The sequence below is a fragment of the Schistocerca americana genome, chromosome 3 (genome assembly GCF_021461395.2).
Source record: "Schistocerca americana isolate TAMUIC-IGC-003095 chromosome 3, iqSchAmer2.1, whole genome shotgun sequence".
NCBI lineage: Eukaryota > Metazoa > Arthropoda > Insecta > Orthoptera > Acrididae > Schistocerca > Schistocerca americana.
The window spans coordinates 538862770-538887933 of record NC_060121.1 but is presented as its reverse complement, the minus strand read 5'-3'; the positions used below and the strand labels follow the sequence as shown (position 1 = coordinate 538887933).

Here is a 25164-nt window from a genome sequence, read left to right as displayed (position 1 = left end):
GACGAGAAAGTCACGGTGTAGCGCAGAATTATCAAATCAATTGTGACAGAACACCTTTTCTTCGAAGGAATGCGGCGTGGTGTTTTTCAAACTGTCAGTGTGGCTGGTGCGAGGTCCGCCGAAATGTTACAGAATTACATTGTCCCTAGCCTGGCTGATAAACACCTGCTGGAAGGTATGACCTTAACGTAGGATGGCTCGCCACCTCATATTGCTACACGTGTACAAGGTATCTCGCGCACATCGTTTGGTGAGGATCACATGCTGAGTCGCCACTTTCTTTGTGCCTGGCCTCCCAGGTCCCTAGACCTCAGTCTGTGCGATTATTGGCTGTGGGGTTACGTGAAGTAGCAAGTCTACCGCGAACGTCCGACTTCATTAGGGATGCTAAAAGACAAAATCCCACGCCAATTTCTCACCATACCTACAGTGCTACTCACAACATTGTCCCTCGACTGCAGGTGTTGTTGATATATATCTGTGTGGCGAGGTCATCCCGTCGGGTAGACCGTTAGCCTGGTGCAAGTCTCTCGAGTTGACGCCACTTCGGCGACTTGCGTGTCGATGAGGACGAAATGACGATAATAAGGACAACACAACACCCAGTCCCTGAGAGGAGAAAATCTTCGACACAGCCGGGACCCGAACCCGGGCCGTTAGGTATGACATTCCGTCACGCTGACCACTCAGCTACCAGGGGCGGACGGTGTTGTCATGAATGACTGCCGACACGTTGAACATTTGTTATCAAGAACATCGTCTTTGTTAAAAATCAACTGTTATACTCTTATGATAATTATTACTTCTGTAATGTTGTGCACTTTTTTTGATTTCAATAAAACCTCACCTCAATTCCGTGAAGTATTGAATTTTCCAGTTTTAAAAGACTTTTAGGTGACATTGTACTATTTTGTTTTTAAACTGTGCTGGCAGTGTCTATCAAACACAAATATTCGCGAAAAAAAGGAATTTCAAGTCTACAGAGTGAAACTTTCACACAGCATAACACAAGCATGAAACTATTTAGTTCAGACAAGGAATAAAAAGTCGCCAACTTTAGGCTAGCACTGGTGCCGGACTGCGGACTTACTGTGTGTGTTGGGAACCCAGTATAGTGACGGACCAAACGCACCCTCAGCCGGTCGAGACGAGGCCGGACTGCGCTTACCTCGGCCAGCCGGTAGGACTCGAACTCCTGCAGCTGGTGCTGGAAGCCGAAGTTGGGGTTGGCGACGGCGCGCCCGACGCGCACCACCTTGAGCGCCTCCTTCCAGGAGAGTGACGTCACGCTCATGATGTACGCTACGGCCACCGTCACAGACCGCGACATGCCGGCCAGGCTGCAACACGGCAGACGCAAACATGTTACACCCAACTGTGTACTTTAGAAAGATACATGTATAGTCACCTCACACCATAAAACATGACACCCCCTTAAAACAGAACACTGGTCATTTTGGAGCGCCGTAGATTATGTAGAATCGTTCGTGTGACCCTACACTGCTGGAAAAACAGCTGTGAAATGGTTTGAATGTGCCAGCCGATTACATGGAATCAATACAGTAAGATGGATCAACCTGGAGACATGACAGAATGCCAGAAAAGAACTATTCTGCTTGAACGTGTCCATGGCTACACAGCAAATAAAGCTGCTTAGCTTGTTGGCCTATCATTGCACACTGTCCAACATGTGTACAATGCTACGGCAGGCGGGAAGGGAGAGGGAGTGGGGAGCAGCAGCGCCTAAGTGTTTCATGATGGCCACTTCTGACTCCAGAGTGGCGTGTGCGGGAAGCTGTGGGTATTGCGGCAAGAACTGGGTCAAAAATGCTTACTCAACAATAACATTCTTTATCATTCGATGCTCCCATAAGTGAGGTAGATGGCTGCGAACTAGGTGCTATCGGTAGCTAGGTAGCAATGATTAAATTATGCTGCAACAACTTAGCAGCTGGCGTTGACAGCGCCCTTCCAGATGCAAGTTGGGTTCAAAATGGCTCTGAGCACTATGTGACTTACGTGCTGAGGTCATCAGTCCCCTAGAACTTAGAACTACTTAAACCTAATTATCATAAGGACATCACACACATCCATGCCCGAGTCAGGATTCGAACCTGCGACCGCAGTGGTCGCGCGGTTCCAGACTGTAGCGCCTAGAACCACACGGCCAAATCGGCCGGCTGCAAGTTGGGTATTGCATGTTAGTAGAAACAGTCGACTTGCTGACACTTGCAGATCTATTACACACCATTTTTAATCAACATCTAATGTTTAAAAAAACCATTGTGATCTATTTTAATGGTACATATTTCAGTTAGTAATGGTAATTTACAGTGGCATGGAGTACACTGATTCGTAGCGACTGTAACGACTATGACAAGCCCATTCTTTTTTGTAGTTTATTTACAGCTGTTTATTTTTTAACAATATAACTCTACTTCCTATCTTTTGTTGCATGTATTTAGCACACTGGCTAGTCGTGGTTGTCCTGGCAGTTTGTTAAGTTTACAGTGAGTTTCCTATTAAGAAAAGACAGAGGAATATTGCATATTTGGTATAGAAAGTATAATTTCGTCACTTTAGAAATAAACTTAGTGATCGGGATAAGCTGTGGGTACCAGATCACGACGTGTGTACTGAAGATCGCAGAAAATGATGAAGGAAACAAACCTTTTGATTTACTGCTCCAATAATATGGAGAGAAACAGAAAAACCATACCAGTGATTAACTACTTTTGCAGCGTTAATGATACAGGTTTTACAACTCAGAAAACAAAGAGAAAGTAACAAGGTACCCAAATCTCTCGACTGCCATTTGGCTTGCGGGTAATGGTATACGTAATCATGTTCCTAAAGCACTACAAGTTCTTGACAGCGATAGCTTGTGTAACTATAGCGGCATCCAACTTCATGCACGTGAACAAGCTCATAAGTAGTTGACTTCCACTTCTGACATTTTAAAACCAAAGCTGTATACATTTAACTATCCTAGACTAAGGAATTCGGACGTAATGAGGGGAAAAGCTCGACAACTCGGTTCCAGACTCGAAGAAAAATATTTGTTGTTGGAACATTTATATTCACATAAAAAAAGCAGACTTTTGTCAATGTTTCAAAGAAGATTTGGTACATAGCTCATATATTATCGGTTTAATGAATGACTTTGCAACTGAATATAATCAAAGGAATGGGGACTGTTTCTGGATTCTTCTAAATGTTATCTAAAGGCTGTTATATTTCACAATGGTAATATATACGAGTATGAATTCGTAGTATTGCACATGCTGTAAATATGAAGGAAAATTACTAAAATCTATTTATAGTTAAAATAAATTAGTCCGCTCACACTTGGAATGTTTCCGGTAATTTAAAATTGCCCTGTTTACTCCTTGACCAGAAAAGTGGCTATACTAACTGCCTTCCTTTGTTGCAAAAAAAAAAATGGGATAGCAGGAATCAACATTGGTTTAGAGAAAACTGGCTTGCGAAATACAAAAAAATCTGTTAAGAGAGAGAATGTTTGAAGTTATCCTGTGCTGTTCTGTCAGAAGCGAAATTGAAAGAGGGCGTGTTTGTTGGACCTGAAATTAAAAAAATAGTTCAATTCAAAATTATAATAAAAGATGACAGTGACAGAGGGGTCTTTGGTATCATTCAAGGAGGTGAAGTTCTTAGGACGCAAAAGGGACCCATGTTATATTTCTGTTGTAGTCAACAGACAGTCTAATGAGCTTCGAGATACACAGTTAAACAGCTACCTTCGATTTATTACCTGAAGATCAAGTGATGTAAGCGAGGAGCGTGGTGAACGCTTTCACAGACACATTAAAGTGGTGGTGAGACCTTGCTGCGGCGTGTGAGTGCAGACACGACATCTGAACAGTTCGCTACAAATCGATGTTTAGTGAACGCGGCAGTAGGTTGTGAGCTAATCGACTTTGAACGTGTGATGATAATTGGTGCGTGTCGCAAAGGCCAGTGCTTGTGGAATTAGGATTGTACAAGTCAACACTGTTCACGGTGGATCTACAACATCGCAGAGAGAATGTTGCTTCTCACATAAACCGCCGCACGTAAGGGACATCACGTCGCCACCACAGAGCCTAATGGACGTACGACGGTCTACTGTGACTCAGATAGCCGCCCATCTCATTGTGGGGTGTCAGGAGAGTATTTCCACCAGGACTGTGTGGAGACAGATGAAACACATAGATTTCAGCAGCAGACGACCGACATCACATCCAATGCCTCCCATGACCTTTCTACATTCGCCGTAAATTAGTTGAATTACTTTCCCTTAGTTCTGCTATTCCCACACACTAGATGTTTCCAACTCATAGCTGGAAACATCAGCGGAGGAGTCCGGCGTGGAGGCATTCTCGGATAGCCTAATGATTAAGACAACAACTCATGAAAAGCAGCAGTCTTGATTTTGAGCCCTGGTCTGGCACAAATTTTCATTTATATCTGTACATCTGCATCTACATCTATACACGTACTTCGCAAAAAAAGCGTAGGTTTCCTTGTATCACTTGTAGCATTTCTTTCGCTGTTCCAACCGCAAACAGAGCGATACAAAAACGACTGTCTATATGCCTCCGTACGTGCCATAATTTCTGTCACCTTCCTGTTATTACACGAAATGTACGTTGGCGGCGTTAGAATTGTTCTTCAGTCAATTTCAAATGCCATTTCTCCAAATTTTCTCACTAGTGCTTCGCGAAAAGAACGTCGTCTTCCCTCCAGGGATTTGCATTTGAGTTCACAATTCATCTCCTTAATATTCGCATGTTGATCGAAACTCCGGATAACAAATCTAGCAGCCTACCTATCAACTGCTTCAAAGTTTTCCTTTAATCTGACGTGGTGGGGATTCAAAACACCTGAGCAGTACTCAAGAATGGGTCGCACTAGTTTCCTATATGCGATCTCCATTAAAGATGAAATACAATTTCCTAAAATTCTCCCAATAAACGGAAACCTCCCATTCACCTTCCTTATGTGCTCGTTCCATTTCGTAACGCTCTGCAATGGCATGCCTAGCTATTTAATCGACGTGTCTGTGTGAAGCAGCAAACTGCTAATGTTGTATTCGAACATTATGTGATTGATCTTGCTATTCGTCTGTACTACCTTACGTTCTTCTACATTTAGAGCAAGCTGCCGCTCGTCACAACAACCAGAAACATTGTCTAAATCATCTTGTGTCCTCCCACAGTCACTCAACGATGCACTTCCCCGTACACCACAGCGTCATCAGCAAACAGCCGCAGATAGCATTCCGTCCGTCAGATCACGTCTTATTTACATAGAGGACAAGAACAGTCCTATCACACGTCACTGGCGTGCTTCTGACGATTCCCTTTTCTGTGATGAACACTCGCCCTCGCGAACAAAGTACTGCGTACTGCTACTTACGAAGTCTTAAAACCACTCACTTACCTGCGTTAACAGTTTTCATTGGGACACCTTGTCAAACGCTTTCTGGAAACCTAGTAATATGGAACCTGTCTGTTGCTCTTCATCCATGGTTTCCACGACACGTTCGTAACATTATAAATCACGTACCTCCATACAGAAAAGGAGTGAAGTAGTCATTTGTATGGAACGATAACTTATATTTTGTTGTAAATAAGCGGCACAAGCTGTTTAAAGTTAATGTTTTACCTTTCTGCAACCAGTTTCAACCATTGGAATCGTTTTGATGGTGATCTCAAGATTGAAACTGGTTGCAAATTAGTAAAACAATACTTTTTAGCAGCTTGTCCCGATTGTTTACAACAAAATGTCTTTTATGTGAGCAACGACGCATGATTTTAGGAAAATTCTTTGGAACAACAACTTATCTATGCACAGTCTACACGGCAATTGTATCTTCCAGTTAGCAGATAGTGACTCATTTGCGCAAAAAGCCAATGACAGAGGGCACAAAATATAGAAAATGTGACGGGTAAATACCAAAACAACAGGTGGAGAAGAAGCGATACCCCTATCACTGACAAAGCCATAGAGCAGACGCTGTAGTCTGTCGGGTGGCGTTTGCAAGACGTCTTACGTTTCACAAAGAGCGCCGTGCGTGTAGGCAACCATGTGCGCGTGGAAGAATGGCTGGAAGTCACGCAGCTAAGGGCAGTGAGGTCGATGCACGGGACGTTAGGCGCATGTTCCGTAACTATCGCCTTTACGCGGCAAGCGTGGCGGGCAACAGCGGCAGTGACAGCCGCAGAACTGGTGACACTGATGCCAGATAACAGCGACAGCACACGCGGCGGAATGAATACTACCGTCAGATATTTGCGTCTCACTGATGGCCGCAGGACTCGCCTTCCAACGCCCTCCTCCCAATGCCTACGCGTTGGGTAGGCACAGACATCTCTAAAGATCGTAATGATCATTGACAGTGACCTTCCATCCTTCGTTCTATATCTTCTTCTCTTTTGTATACCTCCTACAATTATTTTGACGTAATGTCCGTCTTTCTGGCGGAACTTCCTGCCTTTCATTTGTAAGTAGGCTGTTTAGGTTTTTTTATTGGTAACGCCACCTCTGTATGAAAATCACTGGCTGTGCTGTGTGCAGTCTGTGGCTGCTTTGCATTGTTGTAATACTCGCCATTGTAGTGTTAGGCAGCTGGCTGTGAACAGCGCGTAGCGTTGCGCAGTTGGAGGTGAGCCGCCAGCAGTGGTGGATGTGGGGAGAGAGATGGCGGAGTTTTGAAATTTGTCATGAACTGCTATATTTATATACGATGATATCAAGGTAAATACATTGTTTGTTCTCTATTAATATCTTTCATTTGCTAACTATCCCTATCAGTAGTTAGTGCCTTCAGTAGTTTGAATCTTTTATTTAGCTGGCAGTAGTGGCGCTCGCTGTATTGCAGTAGCTTGAGCAGCGAAGATTTTTGTGAGGTAAGTGATTTGTGAAAGGTATAGTTTAATGTTAGTCAGGGCCATTCTTTTGTAGGGATTTTTGAAAGTCAGATTGCGTTGCGCTAAAAAAATATTGTGTATCAGTTTAAGGACAGTCTTGTAGAATTGTTCAAAGGGGACGTTTCACATTTAAAATAACGCCTTTAAGTTTCCCGTTAATTAATTGCTTACTGCGATTCCGTCTTTTAAAAATTGCAGATATGAAACAGTGGTATATAGTTCCCGTGAGTTAGTATGGGTAGTGGCTGTACTTGACAACCGGAATAAATTAATGATTGGTTCGTTTTACCGCCCCCCTGGCTCAAATGATTCAGTCGCTGAACAGTTCAAATAAAACTTAAGTCTCATTTCAAATAGGTGCCCCACTGATACAATTAAATTTAGTGATAATTTCCATCTATCCCCATATGTCGGCAATAATATACAGGGTGTCCATAATGTTCGGGAACACTTCCAATAATTTATTGCAGAAGAACCAAACATTGCACAGATATCATACATATTTCATTTTGAAGAGAAACGCTGAAAGTTTTTTCCATGTATACCGCCACAGCATAGTTCGATAATTTGCCGATAGTCAGCGATAGTCACAAACATGGCGAATTCAGGTGCGGAGCGAGCTTTCTGAGTGTTGGCGTTCGACACAAACAAGTGTGCTACATCTGTTCAGCGGATGTTTAGAACAAAGTACGGTAAGAAGCCACCTACAAGGAAGGCCATTTACCACTGGCACAACAAATTCGTTACGACGGGTTGCTTGTGCCCGGCAAAGAGAAGCGGACGTTCCAGTGTGCGTGAAGTGAATGTGGAGCGCGTACGAGAGACATTCATAAGGAGTCCAAAGAAATGGGAGCGTCGTGTATCGCGTGCACTCGAAATGGCTCCAATGATAGAGTGGAAAGTCCTACGACAGAAGCTGTTTATGAAACCATTCAAATTGTAGCTAGTGCAGAAGCACAATGACGACGACAAAGACAAGCGTTTTGAGTTTTTTCGCAGTTGCAACAAGTGAATGAGAATGGGGATGACATTGCTGATCGCTTAATTTTTAGCGACGAAGCCACTTTTCACACTAATGGGAAAATGAACAGGCATAACTGTCGAATCTGGGGTACAAAGCATCCACACGAAAGCATTGAATTTGAGGGTGATTCCCCAAAGGTAAACGTTTTTTGTGCCTTGTCACGTTGAAAAATGTACGAACCATCCTTCTTCGCCGACAACACTGTCACTGGATATTCCTACTTGGACATGTTGCAGCAATGGCTGATGTCTCAAATGCAATCGGACTCTCCGTTCATCTCTCAGCAGGATGGGGCTCCACCCCATTTTCATCGTGAAGTTCGTGGGTACACGGAGCTGCCGCATCGATGGATCGGCAGTGCTACAGAAGGGGACAGTTGATTCATGAAATGGCCTCGCCGATCACCAGATCTCACTCCGTGTGACTTTTTTCTGTGGGGACACATTAAAGACCTGGTGTATGCACCGCCCCTACCACGTGATGTAGCAGAGCTCCGGGAGAGAATACGGGAAGCCGGGAAGCGACTGCCACAGTCGGCGATGCCGTGCTGGAACGGGTATGGCAAGAATTCGATTACCGCATTGACGTCTGCCGGGTCACTAGTGGTTCGCATATCGAACGTTTGAGAAAAAAAAAAACTTTCAGGGATTCTATTCAAAATGCAATATATATGACATCTGTACAATGTTTAGTTCTTGTGAAATTAATAATTGAAAGTGTTCCCGGACTTTATGTACACCCTGTATGTTTAAAACCTGTGGTAGGCATAAAATGTCCGAAATTATCCTGAACGATTTCACAGAAAATTATTTAGAACATTAGTTTAGGAGCCCACTCGAAGATTAAGGTATTGGGAAAACATACTTGACCTGTTACCTTCAAACAATCTTGAGCTAATAGAGAGCACAGGTATTAGTGACCACAAAACAGTTGTAGCGAGACTGAATATCGTAATATCCAAACTCACCAAAATTAAACGCAAAGTATATCCGTTTAAAAGAGCAGGTAAAAATTCTCTTGACGCCTTTCTATCTTCCGATCTGGCTGTGTAGGCGTATATAGATATGGTTTAAATTCAAAGACATTGTATCGGCGGGATACACTGAAGCGCCAAAGAAACTTGTATAGACATACGTATTCAGAGATTTGTAGACAGGCAGGACACGGTGCTCCGGTCGGCAACGCTTACATAAGACAAGTGTCTGGCGCAGTTGTTAGATCGGTTACTGCTGCAACAATGGCAAGTTATCAAGATTTAATTGAGTTTGAATGTGGTATTACAGTCGGTGCAAGTGCGATGGGACACAGCTTCTCCGAGGTAGCGATGAAGGGGGGGATTTTCCCGTACGACCATTTCACGAGTGTACCGTGAATATCAGGGATTCGGTAAAACATCAAATACCCGACATCGCTGCGACTGGAAAAAGATCCTGCAAGAACGGGATCAACGACGACTGAAGAGAATCATTGAACGAGACAGAAGTGCACCCCTTCCGCATATTGCTAAATATTTCAATGCTGGTCCATCAGCAAGTGTCAGCGTGCGAACAATTCAACGAAACATCATCGATATGGGCTTTCGGATCCGAAGGCTCGCTCGTGTACCCTTGAAGACTGCACGACACAAAGCTTTACGCCTCACCTGAGCCCGTCAACATCGACATTGGACTGTTGATGGCTGGAAACATGTTGCCTGTTCGGACGAGTCTCGTTGCACATTGTATTGAGCGGATGGACGTTTACGGGTGTGGAGACAACCTTATGAATCCATGGATCCTGCATGTCAGCAGGTGAATGTTCAAGCTGGTAGAGGCTCTGTAATTGTGTGGGCCGTGTGCAGTTGGAGTGATATGGAACCCTTGATAGTCTAGATTCGACTCTGACAAGTGACACACACGTAAACATCCTGTAGTATCATCTTCATTGATTCGTGTTCATTGTGCATTCCGACGTACTTGGGCAATTGCAGCAGGGCAATGCGACAACCCACACGCCCAGAATTGCTACAGAGTGGTTCCAAGAGCACTCTTCTGAGTTTAAACACTTCCGCTGGCCGCCAAATTCCCCAGACATGAACATTATTGAACAATTCTGGATGCCTTGCAACGTGCTGTTCGGACGAGATCTCCACCCACTCGTACTCTTACAGATTTATGGACAGCCCTGCAGGATTCATGGTGTCAGTTCGTTCCTGAACTATTTCAGATATTAGTCGAGTCCATGCCACGACGTGTTGCGGCACTACTGCGTGCTCGCGGGGGCCCTACACGACATTAGGCAGGTGTACCAGTTTCTCTTCAGTGTGTATAGCAAGTAAATCAATAAGCAATGGTACTGATCACCCCCGGTACACAAGCAGGTTGGAACACTGATTCAGAAGCAATGAAAAAAGATTTCCAGATTTAAAAGAACGCAAAAACCGCGAGATTGGGGAAGTTTTACAGAAACTCGAAATTTAGCGAGAACTTCACTGCGAAGTGCTTTTAATAGTTTCCATAACGAAACTCTGTCTCGAAATATGGCAGAAAACCGAAAGAGATTCTGGCAATATGTAAACTACAGCAGCAACAAGACGCAATCACAATGCGCGATAACAATGATGATGTCACTAAACAATACCACTATGCAGAGTTAATAAACACCGTTTGCCGAAGTAAATATTTTAAATTCGACTCAAAACACCACGATGAGTAACACAGAAATAGATAACCTAGGTGTGACAAGACCTCCAGTCCAGACTGTATACCAGTCAGGTTCCTTTCGGAGTATGATGATATAACAGCTCCATATTTAGCAATTATATACAACCATTCGCTCGTCGAAAGATCCGTACCTAAATACTGGAAAGTTGACTATGTCATACCCAGCGACCAAGAAAAGGAAACGGGTGTATTCCCTTGAATTACGGACCTATGTAACTGACGTCGATTTGCACTAAGATTTTGTAACATGTGCTGTGTTCTAACGTTATGAATTCCCTCTAAGAAAGCGATTTATTGACAAATAGTCAGCACGGATTCAGAAAATATCGTTCTTGTGAAACACAAATAGTTATTTATTCTCACAAAGTAATGATTGCTATCGACAGGGGATCTCAAATTGATTCCATATTTTTAGGTTTCCAGAGGCCTTTTGACACCGTTCCTCGAAAACATCTACTAATGGAATTGAGTGCCTATGGAGCATCGCCTCAAACGTGTGATTGGATTCGCGAGTTCCTGGCAGTCGCAGTTCATATTAACTGACGGAAAGTCATCGAGTAAAACCGAAGTAATAACTGGCGTTGCCCAAGGGAAATGTTTATCCTGTCACTTATCATCTTGTGAAGTCATCAGATAAGCGAAACCAATTGCAACTTGATTTATGCTAGATATCTGTGTGGTGCGAAGAGTGGCAGTTGATTCTAAATAATGAAAAGTGTGAAGACATCCACATGAGTACTAAAATAAACCACTAAATTTCGGTCTCACTATAAATCACACAAATCCAATAGCCGTAAATTTGAAAAAACTACTTAGGGATTATAATTACATAGATAATGCAGTGGGGAAAGCAAGCCAGAGACAGAGATTTATTGGCAGAACACTTAGAAAATGCAACAAATCTATTAAAGAGACTGCTTACCCCACGCTTGTTCGTCCTCTGCTAGAGTATTTCTGTGCGGCGTGGGATGCGCAATAGATTGGACTGACGGAGGACATCGATAAAGTTCAAAGAAGGGCAGCTCGTTTTGTATTATTGCAAAATAGGGGAGAAAGTTCTACGGATATGATACGTGAATTAGGGTGGCAGTCATTAAAACAAAGGCGTTTTTCGCTATGGCAGGACCTTCTCATGAAATTTCAGTCGCTGACTCTCTCCTCAGAGGGTGCAAATATTTCGTTGGTGTCCACCCACATAAGTAGAAATGATAGGTGGAAATGATCATCATAATAAAATAAGAGAAATCAGACGGCCCACGGAAAGATTTAAGTTCTTGATTTCCCTCGCGCCGTTCGAGAGTGGAATGGTAGAGAAATAGCTTGAAGGTGATTCGATGAGTCCCTTGTCAGGCATATAAATGTGAATTGATGAATAAATGTAGAAAAATGTAGATGTAGGCATTTTCCGCTGTACTTCTATAGCCATCTAAGGTCCACAAACTTCTAGTAGAACATATTCTGTGTGACTGAATTCCAGATTTGGAGTTGCTGTGACAGCACGAATTTTGAGCGAGGGAGACAGAAAGGACGTAAATAACGTGACACTGTGGTACTACGGGGCTTTGTTACTACACACTTGAGGTTTTGCTATCTTCATCTACGTAGCATTTTAATTTACTTTTTACAGTACTGATCGGTGCAAACTAACTGGTCCAACTAATTACTGGTCTACCATGAATTGTTGATTTGTGAAAGGATCATTAGCTTGTCAACAATTATATCCAAGGACCGAAGACAATTATATAATGACATCATAAGTAAATTACGTCTTTGGCAGTTAGGTTTTTATTGCCTGTAACAAGATAAGTGGCATAGGAATTTCACTAATTGTCACAGGTTTACGAACAGGAAACAGAATCTTTATTCTCTGATGGAATAGTAGGAATAGCTAAAGTAATCTGTTTTAGTAAGCCAGACATTTTTAAGCTCTGGATTATACGCTAATAACTTGTAGACCTGGACAGCCATAGCTTTTCCGAGGCCAACATATTTCTATTAAAGGTTATAAAGAGCTAACTTAGCGCCCACTGCTTCGCTCGTGAAGACTAAATGGTCTGCACAGATTTTTTTAGTAGTTGTTTAATTGAACATGTATTTTTTGGCTCTAAGTGAGCGCTGTTCTACTTTTCCAATTAGCCATCCGCTTTTTAAATGACCATACACAGGATAGAAGCATCTCCGGGAACGTCAGCACAGGTGTTTCTGATGATGTCGACAACGTCTTCTCAGCTTTTTGGCACTTGCTTTTGCCTATTGTTTTAAATATCCCCACAGAAAAAAAAGTCCGACGACGGCAAATCCGCGACCATGCGGGCCAATTAATTGGGCCACCTCTGCCGATCCACTGCCAAAGACGCCGGCTGCTGTGGCCGAGCGGTTCTAGGCGCTACAGAGCGCTCTGCTGCTACGGTCGCAGGTTCGAATCCTGCCTCGGGCATGGATGTGTGTGATGTCCTTAGGTTAGTTAGGATTAGGTAGTTCCAAGTCTAGGGGACTGATGACCTCAGATGTTAAGTCTTAGAGCCATTTGAACCATTTGAACTGCCAAAGACGGTCTAATACCTCCCGTGCTTCTCGCGTAATATGCTGGGCAACCGCCATGCTAAAACCACGTACGCTGTCGATCATTCAGGGCAACATCCTGCAGTAGTACCGGTAGTTCCTGCTCCAGAAACGTTCGATATTTGCGTCCGTTCAACGTACTATCTATAAAATACACACCAATTAATTTGTTCCCCATCGTGGCACACCATACGTTAACCGATCAAGGACATTGATAGCTTGCCGCAGCCAGATGGGATTTTCTACGCTCCAGTAATGCATTTTATACCTGTTAACGCTACCATTCTTTGTGAACATAGACTTAACGGAAAATAGTATCTCGGCAAATACCGTGGGGGTTCCAGAATGAGATTTTCACTCTGCAGCGGAGTGTGCGCTGATATGAAACTTCCTGGCGGATTAAAACTGTGTGCCCGACCGAGACTCGAACTCGGGACCTTTGCCTTTCGCGGGCAAGCGCTCTACCAACTGAGCTACCGAAGCACGACTCACGCCCGGTACTCACAGCCTCACTTCTGCCAGTACCTCGTCTCCTACCTTCCAAACTTTACAGAAGCTCTCCTGCGAACCTTGCAGAACTAGCACTCCTGAAAGAAAGGATATTGCGGAGACATGGCTGTGAGTGCCGGGCGTGAGTCGTGCTTCGGTAGCTCAGTTGGTAGAGCGCTTGCCCGCGAAAGGCAAAGGTCCCGAGTTCGAGTCTCGGTCGGGCACACAGTTTTAATCTGCCAGGAAGTTTCACCGTGGGGGTTGTTTGCATTTGTTGACGTGCCCATTCAAAAAACACTATCCGGTTATGGAAATAGGCGCCATGAAGTTTTTGATGCAGTGACACGTGGCAAGGATGATACTCATGACGATACAATATTGTGACAATACTACCTACGGAAATATCGAAATCGCACTGTAATTCTCGGATGCTTATCCGTGGGTTGTGATACACTGCCGCTAGTATAGGTATTTCATTAGCTTCTCGTATATCACCTCCATTTCTTTTTTCAGGTTTGTTCGCTACTATCAGACATAAAGGCGTTCACAAAACTTGTAAAAGAATGAACGAGAGCGAGTTTTCTCTGGAGAACGCTCGGCGTACAAGGCAAAAGAGAAATGTTGAGACTATTTCTCTTACTCCGGCCGCTGTGGCCGAGTGGTTCTAGGCGGTTCAGTGCGGAACCGCGCTGCTGCTACGGTCGCAGGTTCGAATCCTGCCTCGGGCATGGATGTCTATGATGTCCTTAGGTTAGTTAGGTTTAGGTAGTTCTAAGTGAAGGGACTGATGACCTCAGATGTTAAGTCCCATAGTGCTCAGAGCCATTTGAACCATTTCTCTTACATCCTCCGTAAATCAGGATCATTTCAATATTTTCTTCTGTTGATAGAATTTATCGTCCACTTGCGCGTTTGCTCCCCAAATGATAGGTACGTATGAAAGCAATAAACTCTGCGCACGTTTTGTAATGTTTAGAGCGGCTATTTTCTCTACGTCTGCACGACACGTGAGCTCGGGTGGCAGTGTACTGCCTGTTATGATACGTCGTAGTTCGCTACACGGCAACAGTGGCACGTTGATATATTAGAGGAATAGTCTTGCGAATAGAGTTTCCAATTAGACGTTATGAACCTCTAGCCGGCCCTAGCCTCGCAGAAGGTAGGTGAGGTCCCACGTGCCATTGGATATTCACGGACCATCGAGTAACAAGCATGTCGTTAAGTTGTTATTAGGGTATCCATTTAAGTTGCCACCCACTATCCACGCACAGGTTGAGGTGGGGGTCGAGTATGGTATTACTGGATGTCCCACTCCGAGACAAACCAATTGGAATTGTTACTTTTTTGATCGGATGTGTAGTTTTCTATGTCTTGAGTTAAAATGAACACCCTGTAATAGAGATGGAAAATTAAGAGTACGCCGCAGAGATTGTTTCATTATCCTCAAAAAGGATAAACGAGGATGATGGGAAAGAGTAGGGAAGTTCCGAAAAGAAATAAAGAGAAAAGAGGCGAGATGCTAAATACATAAATACATACTCAGTCTGTTCAGACTGACAGAAAATGATCTAGAAAACTTTTCTTCCGCAGTTCAAGCTAGCCATTTAGCCAAACATCCGTAAAGCTACGCAGGCAGATATATATTGAATCTCTTCAACATATTCATCAAATTGCTCTCACGAAGTACACAAAAGATGCTGAAACATCAATTTATATGTATAACCCGGCGTCGACCGTCGCATAAATGACTGTGACTCCTAATAAGAAAAACATCGATTGCTGCTAGTTCCATTCACTTGATATTATCTTAAGCAACAGTAATGAAGTTTCAGTGTGCAAAATAAGGAATTAAAAATCACCCATTCAATAGCAAAAGTATTCATTTTTAAATATTTTGCACTACAATTATTTCGTTAGATATTGTAATCACAGTGATAATGACATCGATTCCGTATCACTGGAAAGTTAAAAAGCCGTCCGAGCTTATGTAACTACGATTCCGATCGCATAAAATTACAAGATTTTTTTTGCCATTTACGACTTGGGACCATAAAAAAACAGTTTGATGGACATTGCTGAATCACTGAACGAAAGAGAATGATTATGTTGCAATACCAATCATAGCTGTACGCCCCTATAAACATCAACAGAATATAGGCGCTCTGCAACTTCTATGTACCTATTTTATTTGTTTGACAAACCCTGTTGTCAGGGCTATATTTTATATGATTAATGTAACTATGCAGATGTTTGCCTAAACGATAAGGACATATCACTTCATGTTGTTATAATACTGCGTCTTCTGAAGAAGATAGATTTATATCTATTGAAACCTAGGTAAAGATTACTTTATCCTTTGCAACTGGTCGGCTGTTCTTAGTCTGATAGCAACAAACAGTCACCGCCGACTAGTCCGTCATAGAACTAATGAAGGAGAAAAATAACAGCACCGCGCAGCAGTACACCATCGCGTGAAGGGCAGTGCACTGTTGATAAATGCACTGCTTGCGACAGACGTATTCTGTTTATTGTAGTCTTGTTACGCCCATCCTTGATGGTTACCTTCATTGGCTGCCACGTGTTGTACAGGAATAAACGGATCAGCCAAAACATTATTACCACCGTCAACCCGAGACTCAATGTCGCTTAGTGGCGCTGCAGGCATATGACGCGGCACGGAAAATACGTTAGCGGAGCAGAGACAAATGAGGCACTCGGTCGTAAAACATGGTATCTAACAATTTTTGCCAATTGGCGTTTTTGGCAACGTCGGACTCCTTACAGCTGATTTCATAGGTTGGTGAAGGAATCTGCGGGAGATGTGTACATTGTAAGAAATTATGTTGGTATTATGTTATGGTAAGTGACAGCTGGCTGCAGGTAAAACATTGCAAGTAACAAACATGGCGGCCCGACACAGTCTGTTCCGTAGTGATGCGGAACTTGAATCGAAAGTTTCGAGCGCTAACAATAATCCTGACTACAGTTCTTCCTGTAATGACGAAGATGAAAGCCCAGAGTATTATCCTGTTTGTGAGTGCAGACAAATCGGATGCAAATTACTCCTTAAAAAGGTAAGAACAGATGCCTTTATTTCTTAATCTGTTTGAAGTAAAAGATGGTATGTACTGCACTTACCAACAAAAATGGCTCTGAGCACTATGGGACTTAACAGCTGTGGTCATCAGTCCCTTAGAACTTGGAACTACTTAAACCTAACTAACCTAAGGACATCACACACATCCATGCCCGAGGCAGGATTCGAACCTGCGACCGTAGCAGTCGCACGGTTCCGGACTGCGCGCCTAGAACCGCGAGACCACCGCGGCCGCACTTACCAAGTTTTACTGCCTGTTCCGTATTGAAAGTTTTCAAAAACGGAAATTCTGAACGTTCCTTTCATCAAATATGAACTGAGTACGTGGTAACAAAACTTCGTAAAACATAAACACAATGCATTATATAGAAATAACCGAAACAGGTTTCATTTTGACTCGCAAATTATAAATATGTGCGAAGGTGACCACGGTATCTACTAGAGTTACCATGTTTTACACCCACTAGGTTAAATCACTCAGGATCTTTTTTATTACCATGGTGTAACTCGGCTCTTCAGAAGAAATGTCCACCTGAAACGTAAACACAACACTTTTACCTTACGTCCTGTAGTGTAGCGACTTAAGCGCTTGACTACCAAGCCAAAGGTCACGAGATTGAATCCTGCTCGGATCACGAAGCGTTTTCAGTTAATCTTCGGACCGATCGTTTTCAATAAGATACGAATTACGCCAGATACAGCCGCGGTTCGGATTCCGCGGTAGACTAGCAACAGAATCGGGAGACACACGAGATTTTTATTACTATCCCTTGAGTTTTTCGTTACAAGTATTCCTTGTTTTGTTTCAGAAATCGACCGCGCTCAAAGTCAACCAGGATTGTGAATCGGAACCATGTACCAGTAGGTCTACAACCAACAGTCATGATGAAAACAAGGTCACCTACTGCTTCTGGAAAATCTAATCCGCCTAGTAGAGTCTGTTATGCAGCATCTTCGGTACCTCATGAACAAAAGGATACTGTAGATGATCAGGAAAAATCAAACAAAAATGGTAGAAAAAGGACACGTGGGGTAAACCAACAGGAAAAAAATAAAAAAATTAAGAAATTTAGGTAAAGCTATTTGTCTTATCGAGGAAAAGGAAATCCACAAGCACCTCGAGAAGCAGGCCCAGATTGCCTTTGTAAGAAAAAATGTTTTTCAAAGATTGATGCTCACGAACGACACTCGGTGTTTGAAGAGTTCAATAGAATGGGAAACTACAACATCCAAAACGCTTATCTATTTGGTTTAATAGATGTTAAAAAAACTAACAGAAGTACGAAAAAGAGTGGAAGTCCCTCTCGAAGAAAATTTACCATTACTTACAATATCTTGGTTGAAGGGCAAAAAGTAGAGGTATGTAAAACTGCCTTCCTCAACATCCACGGACTGCAATAAAGTGGGGGGAGAGTCGAAATTTTGGTTTAAAAAAAAAACACCAATGGCGCTCATACTCCACCATCAGATAAAAGAGGTGCACATGGACACCACAAGAAAAAGTATTCAGAAGACGATATAAAAAATGTGCATACTTTTATATCAAAACTTCCCAGGCGCAAAAATCCTTGTAAGATATTTATGTCCATGGAATACACAGTTGAACGTTGTTTTGAAGAATATACTCAGTTCTGTTCAGAAAGTGGTAGCAGTCCTGTATCTTCAGACAAGTTTAAAAGAATATTTACGGAAGAATTTAATATAGGATTCAAGTCCCCTAAGACAGACACATGTATGGACTGCGACTCAATGACAATTGAACTGCAACAAGCCGAAGACGATAAAAATGGCGCCAAAGTCCAATTTGGACACAAAATCGAGAGACTTATCCTACATGCTGCTGCCGGCCAAAAATTTTTGCAAGTTACCCCAAAGGACAAAGAAGCCCTTGTTCTAACATTTGATCTCCAACAGACGTTGCCCATTCCATAATTATCTACTGGACCTGCATTTCACAAAAGAAAATTGTTTTGCTACAACCTCAGCATTCATGATTGCTCCAATAACGTAGGGTACTTTTATTACTGGGACGAGGCTACTGCTAGGAGAGGAAGTGATGAAATTGCAAGTTGCATATTGAAACACTTCGACGGGAATGACATACAGTGCAAGAAACTGATAGTAATATCAGATAACTGCTGTGGTCAAAATAAAAACTGGACAATAGTCGCTCTCTGGCTTAAATTATTGGCAAATGGCCGTGTAAAACGCGTTGAACATGTTTTTCCAATAGTTGGACATACTATGTTGCCATCAGATAGAGATTTCGGCCGAGTAGAGCAGTATGTGACGGATCACATTCAGTATGTGTACTGCCCGGAGGAATGGGGACAGATCTTGAAAAACGCCCAACGCTCACCTTCCTTTAATGTGTACAGAATGCAGCAGGGAGATTTCTTTCAAGTTTCTTCACTGAATGCATTGTTTAGAGGACTCAAGAATGTAATTGCTGCGTCTGTCAAACTTCTGTTGGTCCACGGAGAACCAGATTCTCTGACTGTTTATAAATCATATTTCGGATCTGGTGAAGAAATATCATTGAAGCTGAAAGGTCGTCCTCTTACAGAAGATTTTCTGGGGAAATTTAACGTACCTCTTCCACTGCTGTATAATACACCAATACCAGTCAACAAGGAAAAATTGCGCGATGTCCTCAGCCTGTTCAAGTATATTCCAAAGGCATATCACGGATATTACATGATCTTAGTTCCTGAGCATTAGATGTAAAATTATTGTACCTAAAAACTACTAATAAAACAACTTGTAATGCAACTTTTGGCTACTTCATTTTATTTCCAATGTTATTATCATGTTTGCTCCACCGCACTGTAAACGTCCTGGCAAGGTTCCATCTATGTGGTAACTGCCACGTACCACAAGCAACATTTAACGTCAGGTGAAACATAGTATCTGGCAGATAACAAGGTAGCAATGTCTCACACGTGAATGAAAAATATGGTATCTACGGGCATCTTTCCTCTGATTTTAGTTTTTATATTCTCAAACGAAATGTTATGAGGAGCAGCTAAGACGAATTTTACTTTTCAGTACACATAGAATATCTGAGCAACATAATTATGTGAGTTTTATTAGGGCAAATTACTTGGTATTTTCCTCAAACCTAACATCCGATTTCCCGTAAGTTTTCATTTTGTTGGTTACCGTGTTTTACGACCGGACGCCTCAAATGGAAAAGCATTAGAGCTGTAAAACTAGCGTATGGTACCGCAGACTATCATAAGTAAGTGTAGACTACGGCAGTTTTCCTGGTAGCCTTGATCAGTTAAAATCATAACCGTGTTAGCTGTATATTACGTATGTTGCATATTAATCGGGCGTTACCTCATTTCGATCGCTTTATTTGCGTATGCGATCATCGTCTTATAGATGACCATAGAAACCACGAGCGTAGAACCGTCTAGAAACTGAGTTAGGATATACACACAAAGAGCTACGTAACCTAAGGAACATTTTTGTTCTACATAGTTATCCTCATATCTGTTTCTTAATATACTTAAACTGAAATTGTGAATGTATAACTCAGATTTTATTCGAAAATTATTGATTTGGAACGTGAAACAGAGGGATGCTGTAGTAAAAACTAAAAAAGCACAGATTTATCATATAGCCATACAGACCGATAAATCGTTTAAATGAATACTTAAGAATCATTGCTTTAATAATTCATCTAGCTCATTTGAAACGTGTTTCTGTTATTTACAAACAACGTTCGCATTTATCAATAATAGCGGGCAACACACGCTTTTCGTCACTATGAGTACAGAATAACAACAATAATTATATAAAGATTTTACGTTTATGCACGTAAACTGTCCTTGCATCAAAAGTAACTGTTTTGGTTACATGAAAACGCAGAAGTTACTTATAAGATGCAATTTATATTTTTTAAGGATATAAAATACACAATGGATTAACACTGAATGATATGTAATTTTAATTATGTCCGAAACAATCAGACAAAGAGAAATCGTCGGCTCCCAGTTTATGTCTCACAAAGTAATTAATGTTTCGTCGGCTCCCAGTTTATGTATCACAAAGTAATTTATGTTTCTTTGCCTACGGATGCTACCACTACCACTGGTAATACTACCGTTTACTAGGTGATTTATGAACTGCACAAAAACTACCGAACAATAGTGCGAAACCCCTAGGAGTCATTCATTCAAGTTAGCGATGCGGAAACGGGCAGAGGTTAGCGTGAGCGCGGATTCTCCGTTAGTGTAGTACTGAGTTACTAATATTTTCGGAGAGTGTTTCGGGGTTCTTGTCTTCACTGTCAACAGCCAGTGGCTATGGAAAGATGGTGTACTAATTGGTCATCTGAAGACGTTGTAAGAGCTACGTCTTTATGTTACGTATCTTATAAGTCATTGTGTTTTTCAATAAAGGAAAATTCATTTGTTTATTTAGCTAATAAATAAGTAAATTGTAATAATAATAACAATATGCCATAACACGAAAATTCCGGTTGTATTCACAGCTATGTGTTTGTTATAAATATGTGTGCACTGTATGTCTGCTATTCGGTGCAATGAGGCTGGCCGTGTCTCGCGCCAGTAAAACGCCTAGCGGCGCTTACTTTTCAGACCGGAAATTGACATCACATGACCGTACCCACTTGGCACCAGAGAAAACCTAGCTCTCTGTGTCCTACCATTCTGAAAGTAGCTGCTAAGACCTGTGCTACGCTCGCCTACTCTCATGAAGCTTGTTTATTCTCATTTCGCTTGCCTTCTTTGTTATTTTTTGTTTTTGTTTCTGTTGTTTTGTATTTGCGGCTGGAATCTACTTATTTCTTACAACTGACAAGGATGTAGGTTGCACTAGTTATTTGGAGATGAAGAGGCTAGGATGGGGTAGAGTAGCGTGTAGAGCTGCATGAAACCAGTCTTCGTACGGAAGTAACAACAACAACAACAACATTGTTATGGTGATGACTGTCACTGTTTAAATAGTATGTTATGCATTGCCCATTACGTTAGTTTTTAAAAAAAACGAGAGTCTCCATAATGTAAATACACGGTAAGGATAGAGCACCTAAACACTTAAGCAGGGGCTTACAGGAGTTTCTATGCTTAACATTCTTTATGGTTTTAATGGTCTTTTTTGTATTCTGAAAACTCGCTTAACTGCTGTCAAATTACCCCAGAAATCGATCCATATTTAAAGTGGGAAAGAAAGGAGGCGAAGCATTGAAGCTGATGCAATATACATTTTCCATCGCAAACTCAGTAACTCAGTTAATAAGTATCCTCAGTCAGACGGCTAATCATACACCTAGATCTCAAACTGAAATGGTAAGCACACACTCACTAGGTACTCTGTAAGCTATTAAAAGTGGTTTCACCCTTAGTAAAAAACGGTTGCTTACATGTTTCACTTTCTTCTGTTAACATTTTCTCGTTTGTATTAGTCTCTATAGGAACTATACTGCACACTGACAGCATTCCCGTGGCAAAAAAAGAGCTATCAAAGGATTGTTTAATATCGTACGTGACTGAATCATATTCGTTGCCCAGCTCAATGATTTACAATATTAATTGTATTACCACTGTACGGTAAAAAATGCCTCGTTCCGAGAATGAACAAAAGTTGTTTGAGTCATTATGACAAAGACATGAAAAGATCTTAATAGTTTTAAGTTCGTTGGGATGAAGTTGTCAATGAACTATCATTACCAGCGATACAGATGCCTAGAAAAATATGAGGATTTCGTGTCATACATGAAGCACTAAGAGAGGAGGGTTTATGAAATTTGGTTTTTTACTTGGTGTAGACAAACAGTTATACAACATGAAAGTAATTTATGGGCTTAGGATCCTAATTACATTTAAAGTATCTGTATAAATGTATTTAAGGTAATATCCAATGTTCCAGTAGCGTATGGTATGGTCTTGTATTGATTTTGCGGGAAAATCTGCAGTATTTATCCGGCCGGAGTGGCTGAGCGGTTCTAGGCGCTGCAGTCTGGAACCGCGTGACCCCTACGGTCGCAGGTTCGAATCCTGCCTCGGGTATGGATGTGTGTGATTTCCTTATGTTAGTTAGGTTTAAGTTGTTCTAAGTTCTAGGGGACTGATGACCTCAGAAGTTAAGTCCCATAGTGCTCAGAGCCATTTGAACCATTTTTGCAGTATTTAATGCGCAATGATAATTTACTTGATTATGTACTTCACAACGAACGTTGACTACTGTTTAATCTTGAGTCTACTTCTACAACGGAGCCACACTGTATGTTACAAAAATAACAATCATGTGCTTTCTTCCTGCCAGGCGAAAGTTTTTAAGCACAGCCGAAATGTAATAGGCACAATATTTTCCCCTTTACTGGAAGTCAGCCATTTAATGTGGTTGCTGATTTGTTTAGTGCATGTTGATAACTGAGGATCAAAATGAGGAAAAGTATTCGAAGTTTATAGCTACGAATATACAAGAGCTCCACACCATCTGTTCATGTCATTACAGCCAGGAGTGTACAGCAGCAAGTCACGTGATGCTGATACGTGAACGCAGCCAGGCATTTTACTGGTGCGAGACGCTTCCCAGTGAGACGAAATGGTCAGCGGTGACGTCAACTCTCACAGCACATATGCGCGTGATACCTAGGTATGTGGTATGTTCGAACCTCTGTAAGCCGAGTTGTTGTTATCGGACGCGTGTTGCGTACAAGTCCAGAGTACTTGTATTTTAAAGCTTATAGAGCTGTTATTTGGGATGCTTGTTAATATTACTCCCTTCAATCACCGACTGCCGAAGTCATTGATCGACAATCGAAATCCAATTGGCTATTAAACTGCAGTAACAACCGACTGAAATACGAGACTGGCGGAGCATGACTTACGGGGCATAAAAGTCGAAACTGATGTGAGCTCTCGTCATTCTCACCGTAGTTAAGGATTACGCAGGTGATCGATATTATTTACGTAAAATGGAAAAACTGTATGACGTACAGGAGAAGTCAACTGAGTCACTACAGTAATTACTCCGTTAAAAAAAGAGCCAGTATCTGCTTTTGTACTTTGGATCATATGTCAATATCTGATCTTGTTTGAAACCAACTCATGAACGGGGTTTTGTTTCAGTTCTGGCCGAGTTCGCCGGGGCCCATCCCCGAACTCGGACATGCCAGAAGTTCCGTTATGAACAGCTGGTGTCAACGAAACTGATAGCACAGCTGCGGACGAAAATACTATTGTAATATAGAGCGATTCCGTTAGTCGTGATATGACCTCGAAGTTATCCAATCACGACGTAGAACATCGAAAATCTGTGATCACATCTACACATTGACAGATCTCAAAGGAAGCTGACGAAAGCATATAAGGAACCGCGATATTTTGTTTGTTTTTTATTTTTTTTTCAGTTTTAGGTATGTCATCAGGTATTAACAAATTTTAAAAGTGATTCAGTATAATGAACAGAAGGGTAGAGTCCGCAGCTCGTGGTCGTACAGTAGCGTTCTCGCTTTCCACGCCCGGGTTCCCGGGTTCGATTCCCGGCGGGGTGAGGGATTTTCTCTGCCTCGTGATGACTGGGTGTTGTGTGATGTCCTTAGGTTAGTTAGGTTTAAGTAGTTCTAAGTTCTAGGGGACTGATGACCATAGATGTTAAGTCCCATAGTGCTCAGAGCCATTTGAACCCAGAAGGGTAGAGGTTTGCAATGAATTTCAAACAGTAATAAATTTGAAGTGTTATGTGACAGAGCTCCTCGCAGTTCATTTAATAAGTTGTGAAAACTTTACAGGGACCACTGAGGGTGACTAATTTAATATTCAGGAAACATTAACGTGAAAACCATGTTCAGTCATCTGCGATTATTATAAATTTTTTTTGGTACTCAAGTTTTTTGGTTTTGAAGTTCCTTCGGGTATTTGCCCTAATAAGCTCTCCGAGTGATGCATTCGGACTTTGGCATGTTTGTTTATCACGTGAGTACGAATCTTTTTAAACACAAGCTACGTATGTCTAAAGAAGTTGAATATGAAGCGCGAAACGTTTTTGGGTATTTAGACTTATATGGCTCGATGGTTGTGTGCAGGCAAATTATTTAAAAAGCGTTTGCGAACTTTGTAGTCGAACCTACAAAGAGCGTTCCCAGACCGATGTTTTGTCTTTGACGTGCGCGTATCTATTGAGCATGTACTACAACAGAATTGTAGGTGGTCAGAGACATTATCCAACTACACACGACGTAATAGATTGGATTATGAAATCCAAAATAAGAGTGAGGTTGATCACAAAGCCTGATGACCGATTGCTGCCTCACAGCTTTAAGCGATAAGGCGTTTGTGTGTCAACAATTCGTAGGTAAATGTGAAGTACGTTCCATTCCTGTTA

General features: G+C 42.0%; 1 protein-coding gene and 2 non-coding genes across 3 annotated transcripts in view; 1 reads left to right on the top strand and 2 right to left on the bottom strand.

Moving 5' to 3' along the window:
* LOC124606207 (dual specificity protein phosphatase 22) overlaps positions 1-25164 on the bottom strand; it is a 271561-nt gene that overhangs the window by 17818 nt on the left and 228579 nt on the right. The window contains exon 6 of the mRNA XM_047138179.1: positions 1169-1340. Within this exon, the coding sequence (XP_046994135.1) occupies positions 1169-1340 (172 nt within the window). The remainder of the gene's footprint in view (positions 1-1168; positions 1341-25164) is intronic.
* On the bottom strand, positions 13630-13704 carry Trnas-cga. The gene has a single exon. It is a non-coding gene; the product is annotated as a tRNA-Ser (tRNA).
* On the top strand, positions 13860-13934 carry Trnas-cga. Its single transcript has one exon. It is a non-coding gene; the product is annotated as a tRNA-Ser (tRNA).